At 43.9% G+C, this 13,830-nt stretch overlaps 1 protein-coding gene across 1 annotated transcript in view; it reads right to left on the reverse strand.

Annotated features, from left to right (window-relative positions):
* The window catches only part of LOC138301758 (cadherin-23-like), a 1,629,754-nt gene that overhangs the window by 251,871 nt on the left and 1,364,053 nt on the right, over positions 1 to 13,830 (reverse strand). Inside the window, exons 21-24 of the mRNA XM_069242267.1 lie at positions 10,433 to 10,622; positions 8,074 to 8,219; positions 3,224 to 3,443; positions 1,190 to 1,342 (exon numbers count right to left, since the gene is read on the reverse strand). Coding sequence (XP_069098368.1) covers positions 1,190 to 1,342; positions 3,224 to 3,443; positions 8,074 to 8,219; positions 10,433 to 10,622 — 709 coding nt within the window. The remainder of the gene's footprint in view (positions 1 to 1,189; positions 1,343 to 3,223; positions 3,444 to 8,073; positions 8,220 to 10,432; positions 10,623 to 13,830) is intronic.

Consider the following 13,830-nt stretch of genomic DNA (forward strand, 5'->3'; position numbering starts at 1 on the left):
GAAATATCCTGCAATTTAGCAATATCTAATCTCTTCTATGTCATCTACTAATCCCAGCAACCATCAGGATGATCACCCCTCCCTTCACTAATGATCACAGATAAACCCTAATAATTTAATCCACCACAAAAATACTGCAGTCAGAGCATGGGCTGGTCTATAACCAGTGGATTAACCACTAACCTAGGTTCGGGGCAGCATGGTGCCTGGCGTAAAGCGCTTCAGTGCCTCGTAAGCGCTTTGTAAATGCAATTACAAAATAATACAAAGTACAAGGGCGTTTTTTTAAAACAAAACAAAATGTATTTTGGTAATGTGTAGTGTTTTTAAAACAGTCCAGCAGAGGGAGCTCGAACTCAGCCTACTCGCAAAGAAGAGGCTGAAATAGCTATGCTCCTCTTATCTCGGTAACAGCTCATCTCAAGTCTGTATGGTTCGAAACGGCGCCTTGAGTGGGTTAAGAGCCTGTCTGCAGTCTCCACCATGTTCAGGTGCGTGAAGGCCAAGGACACAGCGGGGAAGTAAAGGAAATGATTGTCGTCAGAGGGCGGTAGGAGGCCTATTTGGAATCTTGAGGGCTGAGTGAAAGCTGTAAAGTCCGAGTGATGGCGATGAAGGAGTTGAGAGCAGTCTATTTAGTAGAAAGGCCAACTCACCTTTCACGACCTCGTACATGTGGAATAACTTTTACCCCTATTTAATTTCTTGAACGCTTGTTTAAACTAAAGAAAACAATTAGTAAAAATTGGCAACTCGCAAACGTATTCACAATTCCAAGTATTTTACTGCCCTTGGCAGAAGTTGGACAAACATACTTCTGTTGGGCCGGAGAATCTGTTCCTTCCAACACGTTGAGTACAATTAACTCACTGGTTTGGATCCGGATTGTACGATGTCCAGTGTGGGAGATTTAGGTCTATGCTTTCCAGTAACTGGTGCCCCTTTACATCTATTGATTTGTGACCCTTGCACCCTAGTTACCCTTTTCAATCACCGCAGGGCCGACTCTGCAGTTCATCCTTCTTTGTTATATAAACTTAAAAGCATTGAGTTATGTGAGAGTAGAACCCATTAGGCCAAGAGGCAATAAGGTAAAAGGCATGCTTTCAAACCTGGTTTAGAAAGGCCAAGCGTTACCAGATTCTTAAAAGGTTTTTTTTTTTAAAAACTATAACAACATTAAACGTACCAGTGATGAAATAACTGAGCTCAGCGTTCAGACCAGCATCGGCATCAGCGCAATTCATACGTGCCACAAGGAAATCTCGAGGTACATCCTCAGCAAGCGAAACATTGTATTCGGTTGGGGTAAAAGTGGGACTCTCGTCATTGACATCCAGAACTGTATAAGAAAGAATGGATTGTTAAAAAAAAAGTTGAATTAACAGGAAACACAAGGATGTATTCATTGACGTCACTTCACCAAAATGCGAGGGGTAGCAGAAGTGACATCACTCGCCATTTCATCTTTACTTTTAATCACACACACATGCTTACACGTAGACACACAATCTTACACACACACTTTTACATGAGCACACCCTCACCCCAAGCATGCACACAACATACGAGTAAATATGCTTTTGCCTTTCCTCAGCTGCAACGGAGGGACATATTCCAGCTAACTGTACTCAAGTTTTTATTACATTAGTAGTGAATTATATATTATTATTCACTATTAATGTAATTTAAAAACAGATTGAAAAGGAGGAAGTGGAGCCCCAACGCTTATAAGGACAAGCTGTCCCTTTCTTACTGGCACTGATTTTGCCAGCTCTGATGCCAGGGGCTGCACAGGCAGTGCCAGGGTCGCAAGGCACGAGCTGGGAGCCACAGCTGCGACCCCTGGTGACCCCATAATGACGTCCATGGATGTATATAGGCAACTGAAAATCCTGTGCAGAATGGTGAACCGTGACTGACCTGTGGAGCACAATTGCTCAAAACGAACTCTCTGCCACCTCTCCTTGCAAAAAGAAAAGAGAATGACTATGTGATGCGAACAGAATTGAACACGGATTAGAAAAGCCATTAGGTGTGTGTTTAATGTGCTAAGGACAGCAGTTTTAGCATGTTAGAGCGAGACAGATGGGAAGGAGAGCCAGCAGGGGCGCATCGAAAGGAGAATTGACGTAAAGTAGTACGTCATGCAGTTCAATGCATGCACAAGGGTGAATGCAAGAGGACACAAACAGCCAAAGCATTAGACGAGAAATTAACACTCCAGTGGGCAGGACCTGAATGGCAAAGTCTCAAGCCAATGTCTAAATGTGGAATGATTGAAAGAAACTAGTGATTGAAAGGGCAACCCAAATCCCACTCCGGGTTTATTGTCGGCAACACCTCTGTTTGACAACGAAATCTTCAAATTCTAGACCTAAAATATTGGAATGGCATCAGAGAGGTACCGACAAGAGGTATCAAAGAAATGTGCTAGAGGTACAGGGACAATTTGCCAAATGTGACCCAAACATGCTCAAACATCCCATATGTTTTGCCCACAATTTCTGCTGATAATTCTGACTGTGGAAGTTTGTTATTCACAAAATAGTCTCAGCATTCAATGGGGGTGACTGCAAGAAACAGTCTTACGTACTCTGCCTATGCACCCAATTCACCAAACTCTAAATAACTCAAAATCTTCCTTTTTGACTCATGAGTTCATGGAGATAACAGAACTGAAATGGAAACCGACAAAGCTCTTTGACATATCTGGACACATTCAATCCTCGGACAGTGGTTGAAAGGAGCAATCAGTATTGAAAAGGAAAGTTACAATGGGACGTATGAATTCTGTGGAAGGTGGGAGGAAAAGCAGTGCATAAGGAAATAGAAACAAGCAGTGAAGAAACTAACTCCGATGACGTGCTGTTAAAGAGTTGTCCACCAATTTGTCAGGTAGTCTGCTTGTAAACTGTAGAATTTTCCAAGAAGAGGCTTTTGAGAAGCACCTTCACATTGAATGCCTAATATGACCAAGTTTCCCTTGTGTTCGCTCTGAGCTAATATCTTAACATACAGCCACATGTTATTTGTCATATATCCTGGCTCTCATATATTCTGTCACAAATTAGCTTGTTTGTAAGAGTTAAAATGTTCATCTTTGCTCATATGTTGGTTATTTTCCTTGAATGGATCACTGAAAATGGTGTTCTCCAACAGAACATGGCATTCAAACTCAAAAGCTTCTTAAAAAAAATCTCTTAAGGCACTATATAGTTACCTCGGACAGTCAGTGTGCTAGTGGAACTCTTCGGTGGGGTCCCCGCATCACTTGCAACCACCCGCAAGGAATACTCAGGAATCCTCTCTCTGTCCAGTTCTGCTGTGGAGATCACTAGGCCACTGGTGCTGTTGATCACAAAGTCCATACGTGGCATTCCCACCTGCATGCGGTAAGTCACTTGACCATTAAGACCATCATCTAGGTCTATTACCACCACCTGGTGAGAATAAGGTGAGGAAAATAATCAAACGAACAGAGGAAGCAGGCAAAATCCATCAGCAATACCACCAAGGAAAACTATCAGTAGCAGGATAATTGGGCTTGATTCACAAAGCTTTGTATGCCCTGCCTATTAAACACATTTTAGCTGTTTGTAGGCGAAAGCCTCTTATGGACCATACCAAAAATCTAAAGTGAGCTTAAAACTGCCCATATGGTTGGCTTTATTGTCACTCTCAATTGCTTACTTCTTATTCGATTCCTCTTGTGTGTATCTCCTATCAACTGAATGTAGTCTCTTTACCATCCTTTTGATCAGATGACTTGTATTCTTCCACTGCTCACAGTAAGGGGACTGCTTTTTTCCTCATTCTTTTTCTTTCATCATTGGATGAAAGTGAATGTGCTTTCTAGCTTTCTGCTCCATGTGCTGCATGCTCTGTGTTACTCCATCATCCCTTCCACATCCCTCCCTTGCTTTTCTTTTTAAAAATATTTTTTTTCTCCTTTGAAGCCAGTCTCAAATGCCTCTATCACTCCTTCATCCTATCCCGTTGCTTCCCCCACTCTTTCCACCTGCTCCTTTGTTGTTCACCAAAACTCTCGCAAACCTTTTACCTTATTTAAAATTTTGCATTTTGGAAGGACTGGCAGCTACCATTTGCTTCAGGGCCACTGCACAGTGCAGAAAGCGCTTTCACCCTAAAAAAATGTCAATGTCAAATGTCAATTCTTATTTGCCAATCCTAGACCTGTCAGCCATCTTGGATCACTAAAAAAAACAAGCTTAAAAAAAAGAATGGCACACGCATCATTCTGCTGGTTGACGCATGTGTGGTGCCCCACACGTCTATACATCATTATATATGCATGTCCAAACAGAATGATGTGACTGCAGCAGTGTGCTCGTCATAGTACTTTTTGTTCTTTGTTTTTTGCTGGTGCTCCACAGGATCATCAAAACGTATTGGCAAAGCCAAGAGGTAAATAAGGTGTGACTTTTTGGCTTTGCCAATACTTGTTTGTAACCTGGGGCTCTATCAATTGCACAACAGAGCATTCTTGGCATGGATGAATCCACAAACAAAAAAATTTGACTGTTCAAAATAATCTGTAAATAAGGTGAGGCTAAGAGCAAATACGGCACTTTTGGCAGGGCTTGAGTTGTGGCAGGTGCAGAACCTGGCAAGGTTCTGCAATACATTAAGAATATAAATTATTCTGTCACATTTTCGTCAACGCGTCTTTAAGGACTATCCCAAGAATTCCATTTATTGGGCCAAAAGGCTGGAAGGAAGGAGATGTAAAAAGGCCCGTCTCAGTCCCCTCAAGTGACTCATGGAAGCCGAAAAATCCTTAAAGTTAAGTATACAATCAAGTTTGGGCCTGCACAATAATCTCTCTACTTGGTCCGCCGACCGAGCCAACCAAGCCCTTCCCATTTTAAAACTTATTTTGTGAATAAGGGTTTACATGGACGAAATCTGTCCTTATACTTCTGAAAGAAGCAACTTACTGCTTGCATTTCAATGTCTGCATACTTTGGAACCTGTGGCTATTTTCTTCATTACGACGTTCTTGTGACGCAGCTCACGGTGACCAGGCCCCGGATGTTACCAAACCTAGGCGTGCCAGTAACTTTCAGAGTACAAATGACACGTGACCCTAGGGATTCCCTTAGAAATGAGTGCTTATTAGTAGAAACAGTACTTCTTAGTCCAATTCCAATGTTATTTAAAAAAAAAAAAATCCTGGACTTTCACTTTAAGACTGTGGCTGATGAGTTGCTTATGTGAAAAGTAATTGGTAGGGGAAGTAACCAGTTGTTTTTCATTCCAACGTGGCCAATAACACTTGGTGAACTGATGGACTCATAGAAATTGGGTGCAAATTGCACAGGTGGGGGACCTTAACCAAATAGCCAACTAATTCACACTGGTTCCCTATCTGTCATCCTCTCCCCTGAAGGATTGTACTTATTTTTTGCTCTTACAGGAGACAAAGCAGACTGAAACCTTCCTGCGATAGAGAATATAACAATTCTCAGGCCGTATTTATTCACAACCACATAAACACGACATAAAAGAACATTATCACATTTTTACCATATTTTTCTTTTTCATTCTTAATTTACAATACCTATTTACAACTTGCATCTCAAGTCATTTTAATAGGGCAAAATCTTGTACATAATTTAAATTCTTTAAAAGGAGTCATGGTTGACCACCCGCCAGGCACCTGTGGCATCGACTGTAGACTGGAGGCCGTGTTCCCCCCAAACAAGTTACATTTCACAAGGTGAAACTCCCCTGCTCCCTCACGATAGAGGGGGTGTGGGCCAGCATGAAACTGTCCCCCAAAACAAACCATGCCAGAGCCAACCCTAAGAAAGGGATCCCCCTGGCACCCGATGGGGATGGTCCTGGGCAACTGGGCCATACCTTGGTCCCCTGGCGCAGTCTCCATTCCCCCAAATCCCCAAGGCCATGTAATGGAGTAGCGTGGGGGGGGGCTATGGACATTCGCGGTAGCGGTCATCCCGAGCCCCTTTTCTACACCCACAGCACCGCCACCCTGGTTTGAGCCAAAAGGCTTCTGATTCCGTCTTGAGTCCACCTGCAGTAGTATTCTTGATGCCAAGGTTGTCCACCTGCTTTGTGCCCAAATATGACTCCTTCCCTCCTAAGGTCTTTACGCTCTTGCTATCCATTGATGGGATGGGTGGGAGGAAAAAAAATCCTCCAGTCCTCTGGAGGTGGGAATGTCGATGATCGTCAGGGGCAGCCAGGGTCAAGAAAACAAGATGACCTGCTCTGGACTTGCTGTCCCTTTTAACCCTTGTCTGGCTGCCCCTGCCGACCGCCCCAGGAGCCCCCACCATGCCCCCATCCACCAATCAGCTGACCCCACGGGGTGAGCGCGATTTTTTAAATTTGCGTGATGCCCACTGTTGGGCTCCCTCCTGGGACCTGTCTGATCCGGGCCACACCTGTCCTGGGGGTGCGCTATGCCTTGGCACGTGCCCCCCGCCGTAACTCACTAATATACATTTGTGGAATGTTTGCAAATCAGCGGATGTGTAAAATGCACCTTATTCCAAATTTGAGACCTTGTTATGTTATTTCTTATTTCAAGGTACCTCTGCCCTATTTGACAATTGCAATTTGAGATAGGTTGAGCAATTTGTGCACTTAGTGGAATCCCTCTTTGGGTAAAAATGCTAGTTTGCACCCAAAAGGGAATTACCGGCCTCTTCATGATTGGCTCTATATTTTTTTTGGGGTGTTCATTTATCTGTACATGGCAAACCGGAAGTTGCTGTGGAGTCATTACCATTGTTGCATCCAGTACATGGTGCTTTTGCTTAACAACTTACTAGCAAGACACAAATTGTTATTTTTTGCAACTCACACTTAAATACATCTACAATGGACAACAAAGAAGACTGCTAGTGCAATGTGTTTATAAATGCAAGAACAGCAAAGCAAGTAATTTGTAAATTGGAGACTGGGCAAAAAGTATTGCTTTAGAAAATATTTTTTTAGGCTTTCTCACCAGAAGCAGACTATGGGGGTCATTCCGACCCCGGCGGGCGCCGCCCGCCGGGCGGAAACCGCCCGAACACCGCACCGCGGTCAAATGACCGCGGCGGTGATCACAACTTTCCCGCTGGGCCGGCGGGCGATCTCAAGCAGATCGCCCGCCGGCCCAGCGGGAAAACCCCAGCAAAGATGAAGCCGGCTCCGAATGGAGCCTGCGGATTTGCTGGGGTGCGACGGGTGCAGTGGCACCCGTCGCGATTTTCAGTGTCTGCTTTGCAGACACTGAAAATCTTAATGGGGCCCTGTTAGGGGGCCCCTGCAGTGCCCATGCCAGTGGCATGGGCACTGCAGGGGCCCCCAGGGGCCCCACGACACCCGTTCCCGCCAGCCTCTTCCTGGCGGTGTAAACCGCCAGGAACAGGCTGGCGGGAAGGGGGTCAGCGCCGCCATGGAGGATTCCCTGGGGCAGGGGAAAACCGTCGGGAAACCGCCAGTTCCCCTTTTCTGACCACAGCTTTACCGCCGCGGTCAGAATTGCCCCGGAAGCACCGCCAGCCTGTTGGCGGTGCTTCCTCTGCCCTCTGCCCTGGCGGTTACAAACCGCCAGGGTCAGAATGAGGGCCTATGTCTAGTTGGACATGCCTGTGGACACACAGGATCCTATGAAGAGGATTTATTTAAATCTGAGGAGGCAGTAACTGTTGTCACTGGTTCCATGTAATTACTACGGTTGCATATTTACCACAGATATTCATAGCTTCACCCGAGGCCTTTGGCTGCTCTGTCTATTAAAAGTAGTTGAAACCTTCAAGTGAAGCGCCAGGGTAGAATGGGGAATTACAAGGAGAATTGACTCAGAATTAAATGGTTCCCCTGGAAACTGCATATTGCTAAACGGGACCGCCACGTCCCACTTGAGATAACCCTGCCTCCACAGAGTTACCGGTAGTCCAGTATTGTTAATTCTGAGGGCCAGGAGTTATGGGCTAGTTCTCCGGGGCACTTGCAATGAGGCCCAACATTGTTAGTAAGTGCCTTAGCACACCCGCAATACACAATGACATGCACAAGGAAGGACGGCTATACCTGAAACACTGACGATCCAACAGGCGCCCCCTCTGGTATTTCGGCAACGGAGGGCAGGTTCTGGAATGTGGGGTCATTGTCGTTGAGGTCCAGCAGATTGACAAAGACAGTGGCGCTGCTGGTGGCCCGCAGTGGTGGCCTGCCCCCTGCAGAGTAGAAGTGAAGAATGAGTATTCTAAGGCTTGCTACAACGATCACCATGTCAGGAAGTCTGCCAAGAGACTAGGGTCCACATGTACAATGTTTTTTTCCTGTTGCAAATGGGCAGATTCCCAGGATCGACTCGTTTGCAACTGGAAAAAAGTAATTTGGGATGTACAAAGCCTAAATTGTGATTCAGTAACTTGTTACAGAATCACAATTTAGATTTGCGATTCGATATTATGAAGGGGCGTGTTAAGGGCATCCGTTCCTAATACCGAATCTGAAAAATATGTACAATGTTTTGCGACCAAAATGGGTTTGCAAAACATTCACAATTTACCACCAATAAAAAGTTGGTGGTACCCCATTCCCAAAGGGACCCCTTCCCCTTTGTGAATCACTGTTTGCTCTTAAAAAATGAAACTTTAACATTTAATTTTTTTATTTTTAAACACATCCTGTTTTCCTTTAAGAAAAACGGGATGCGTTTAAAAACAAAAGCTTTATTTAAAATTGCTATTCCCAATGGGTTGCAAATTGCAACCTACCTCATTAATATTAATGAAGTAGGTCTATTTGCGACCCATTAAGAATCGCATAAGAAATTCAGTGGACTTTTGTACATTTTGAATTGCGATTTCCTAAATGAGAATCGTATGGAATCGCAATTAGGAAATCGCAATTTCTAACCTACATACATGAGGCCCTCGGTACACATGCGGCTCACTACCCTTCTCTTGGGCCCTCTTTACAAGTGGCCCAGTGCACCCCCGGTCCTGTGCGAACCTGTTTAGTTTGATGGATCAAGAGTACTATTGGTTTGATGAATGGACAGGATGATGACCTGCCAGAGTATGGGGTGTTTCGAGAGTACTGTAGGCTTGACAGATAGCCAGACGGTGAACTGCCTGTGAGAGGTTATGTATAAGAGTGTATACAAATGGGCCGGATGGACAGAATGATGAATTAAGGTGGACAGGGCATGAAACTAATCAACTTAGTGCAAGTGAGTGAATATCTGTATCCAACTGCTTGGTTGGCAGGGTAGTGAACTGTCTGAGGTAGCTAGTGAGTGCTGAGTGGTGCGTAAGGTCAGTGCCCCTGTTCTAAGTGCACAGGAGTATGACATGTCTAGGAGAGGCACTGATGTAATTTGCTGGTTGGGCACGAATGACTGATTTTTTTAGTGAAATGTATTGTGCTGCAACGGCTTCCGTCTAAGTGTATTTGTGTTCCTAATAAATAACAATGCATGTTTTCACTACTGTTCTGGAAAGAAGGGTAGTGTGGGTATAACATTCTTTGCTGGGACTGTCACAGTCTGGTTTTTCACAATGCCTATTGCCACGGTATTTTAAGTTGTGCACTGCATGATGGGAGGTACTTTAGGTTGTCCTCTGGAGGAAGAGGGGTGTGTAGATTGGAAGAAGAGAAGAGGAGTGCAGTGTCTTTCTGCCCCTGTGTGCTGTCCATTGTAGGAAGGAAGAAGAGCAGTGTTTAATGCACATTTTTGTTTTGAGGAGGAAGTGTATAGTGATTTGTCATTCTATTTGTCTACATATTTCAAAAATGTGTGTTGGCGATGCTCCGGTTACATATGTACAGGGAGTTATGTTGGTTGTTGGCCAGACATTTGGCAAATATATACAGCCATTAGGACAAGGTGGTATATGGCTTTTACTTGTTCCTGTAGCCTTCCAGTGCATAAAGAATTAAACCGTACTTGATGATTTCAGTCCGGAACGTTTGACAAAACGTGCTCATCAAATTGCTATATAGACCCTCTTAACATTACAGGTTGTGGTTTGCTTATCCTTGTTTGATATGCTTTCTCATTTTTTGTCCTTTAGTGGTTTGATGACTATCTTCCTGACTAACACGGGAAGCAGTAGTAAAAAGAGTGTACAACATTAGTAGAAATTAAATTGATTTAAGTCTCTATTAAGGAAGGTGAAACCATGCTGGAGTAGCATAACATTCCAGGTAGAGTGATGAGGCCTTTAAAGTTCTCTGGACCTTTAACATAATAAACAACACTTCCAAGAAAAAAAATCAATTAGGGTGACCAATGATTTTGCAGTTATATTATCATGCTATAATTTGTTTATGAGTACTTTCATGAAAATCGTATTTTTATACTATACAGGACGTTGGTAATTGTAGATGAATTTTGCACATTTAATCACCACAAGAACAAACATTTGCATGAACGTACGATCAGTTGCTGAGATTACAATTTTCCGCATCATCTCAGAATCTGAGAGGGACGGGTTCTCCCGGTCCAGTACGACCCCAGTAGTGCGAATCTTTCCTGTGGTGCTGTTCAGGGCATAGAACTTGTTTGGTGGGTTTATGCTGTAGACTACGGATCCATTCTCAGCCAGGTCTGGATCAAATGCAATCACCTGAGTCATGGAAAAGATGGAGAAAAGTCATCAGGTATCAGAAAAGGAGATGGATATCTACACAATACACAGTACAAATAAGTGATTGGATGAATCCCATTGATGGGTTTGAAGCCTTTGATTTATCACGTACGTGTAAGGGGTTATAAGAAATCAGTAGCAATCAAGTTTAACTTAAAGACAATGTGTAAAGTATTTATGCAGTTTACAAGCAGTATTAAAGTGAAATCAGAACACAAGAAAAGTCCCAAACCAATGTAGAGAAATAGAGCAAATTGTATTAAATAAAATGATACCAGAATAACAAATATTCAATCAGTAGAACCAGAATACATAATTTCAATGTTTTATGTAGATATAGTACCTAAAAGCACAAAGTCCACTTATGGTCATCTGGTCATGCGATCGTGATGGAGCTTGGCCCAGATACAGGGACCAGGTTAATTCCACTGAAAAAGTTACCTTCTCAAAGTCTGGCACAAAGAGTTCTGTTCATGGTGGAGGAGGTAGTTAGGGGCAGGGAGAGAGTTGTGGATGGTTGTCACTGTAGCACGAAGAGCAGGCCTGGTGTCGCGGATGTTCATCACTGTAGGGTGAAGATCCAGTTGGCCGTTTCAGACAGTTGTTGATGGAGCTTCATTGTGGCAGTCACCACTGGCTGTCATTGCTGTAGAGCAAAGTACAGATCTTGTGTCACCAGTTGCTGGCTGCCACTGTAGCTTGAAGAGTCAGGTTCTATGGAGCTTCATGTTGGTGGTCATCATGGGGGACAGAGTCATGCGAATGGCCCTGTTTCCTACAGCCCAAAACTTCAGGAATTCACCTTTTCTTGTAGAACAGTGCAATCTGAAGTCAGCCAAGAGTCCAGGACCTGAGGGGAGCACTTCTTATGGATTAGGCCTCTAGCAGAAGCCAGCAGGGCTCAGGCTGGTCCAGTTGCAGATCCAAGCAGGTCCAATTGCAGTTGGTCAGCTTAGCAGTTGCAGGGAGGCCCCTTGGTGCTCTTGTTTCCCTGTAGGTCAGGCAGGAGGTCATCAAACTGATCCTTGGAGTGACTCAGGTAGTCTGGGATGAAAGGAGCAGGTCCGGTCTTCCTTCTCAGAGAACAAGGCAGTCCTTGAGCAGCCCTCTGAGGGTCAAGGCAGATCTCAAGCAGAAAGGTAGCCATCTGGTGGCAGCAGGGCAGTCATTTGGGGAACAAGGCAGGTCTCAAGCAGCAAGCCAGTCAACTGAAAACAAGGCAGTTGTTCCTAACTGATGTCCACAGGTCCAGGAGTGTACTGAAGAGTGGCTCTGGAGGTCCAATAGTTACACCCTTACCAGGCTTTGAAGCAGGGGGATTCTCTACACTACCCTCAAATCTGGTCCTGGAAAGTTTTCCCTTCCTCTTTCAAGGCTCCAAGAAGTTTGAGGTGACAAAAGACTAGTGTCATGTTCCTTTGTGTGTGCAGGAGACAAATCCATCTGAAATGTAGGTGGGGCTTGGTGCAGTTCTACTCCCAACCTTCCTGACAGGATAGTCCATCCTGTCCTCACTTAATCCCCTTATGTGTCATTGTTTGAAAGGAATACACAAACCCCAAGAGCAGAGCCTTTCACAGTCAGGATACTGGCAAAAGGCACAAATGAAATGTGTAGATTTATATAGGCAAGCTTATCACTTGTAAGGGTACCCAGTCACTTTCCATGGGCATGGGGAGATTAAGTGATTTGCCCAGAATCGCAGGACATTGGGCCAACGCCAAGGCTCAAACCCAGATCCCCAGCTCCCGAGGCAGCCACTCTGACACCTGCACCACATCCTCACTTGTCTGGTTAGGTCAAGAAAATGTCAACTTTCTAAAAGTTATATTCTCAGAATTTTGACTTAGAATCCAACGCTACTATTGAAGAGTATTTTGTATTACAAAGCATTTAAGTCTAATCGACATATCTCTATCTGCTCCCTATCAAACGTTATCACTTATTTAATCTGATAAGGTAACCCCATGTTGGTCAATGGGTGAGATAGGTATTATTATAGTGAAAAATGACTTGAAGAGTTTTTCACTACAGGGGCACATAAAACGTAAACCCATGTGTCCTACTTTTTAAACACACGGCACTCTCCAATGACAACCTTTTGGCCCTACCTTAGGGGTGACATATATATTAAAAAGGAAGGGTTAGGCCTGGCAAAAGTTTATTTGGCTAGGTCTAAATGGCAGTTTAACATTGTACTATAGGCTGCAATGGCAGGCCTGGGACATGTTTTAAAAAGGCTTTGTAAATCGGTGGCACAATGAGTGATGCAGGCCTACTTATATAATTTAAACTACAGTCCCTGGCTATGTGTCATACAATTTACTATTACTAAGGACTGAAACCAAATTTGCAAATTAAGTGTAAGCCAATTTTGCAATTTTGAGCACACACTGTATCACTTGTTAGCACTGGTAAAGTGCACAAAGTCCTAATGCCAACAAAATCAGGTTCAGCAGGGCAAAAATCTGGGTGAGACCCTGTCAAAAGGGCCAGGCCCAACAGGAGTGCAGTTCCAGAAGTAGTTGACAGCTGCCCGTAATAGTCATCATGCTTGCAAAGATTCTGCATCTTGGCTATTGCCTGGATAAGTACACAGTTCCGCTTCACACTTAATGTATATACAACTATGATATCTCTTCCACAGGAACATCAATGTTGAATCAACGTGGTCCCATAGGGTAGGAGAGAAAAAAGTACCACCCTCTAACCAAGAACCAGGTGTCAAGCAGTCTGAAACAGACAGACCCATTTATTACTACTTAAGTAGTCTCTCTCCCAACCTAAGTGAATAATCAAATTCCAACTCTCACATTCCTATTTGCCACAACAGTAGAGGGTATCACGTACAATGTTTCTCCGACTCCCTCTGTTCAACTTAGGGTTTTGTTGGGTGAAGTTTTGCACCCTATTGTTAAGACTGTAGTTTTCTAGTGGAAACCTGTATTAATCAAAATAGGGATATCTGTATAAGAGCTGTGTCTCAAAGATTGAAAGGAGCACATACAGAAATATGACAAATTAGAATCTATCAATGGAGCACAATGTCTGCTTTAGATGCATTATTTTGGAGCTTAGCGTTGGATTTCAGCAAGCATTAGTGGATGACTATATGAAAAAGATAACTTAAATGCAGCACTTTAGTTCAGGCTCCAGTACACTCGAAGGTGGACATGGATCTCAATGT

The sequence above is a fragment of the Pleurodeles waltl genome, chromosome 6, assembly GCF_031143425.1.
Source record: "Pleurodeles waltl isolate 20211129_DDA chromosome 6, aPleWal1.hap1.20221129, whole genome shotgun sequence".
NCBI classification, from domain to species: Eukaryota; Metazoa; Chordata; class Amphibia; order Caudata; family Salamandridae; genus Pleurodeles; species Pleurodeles waltl.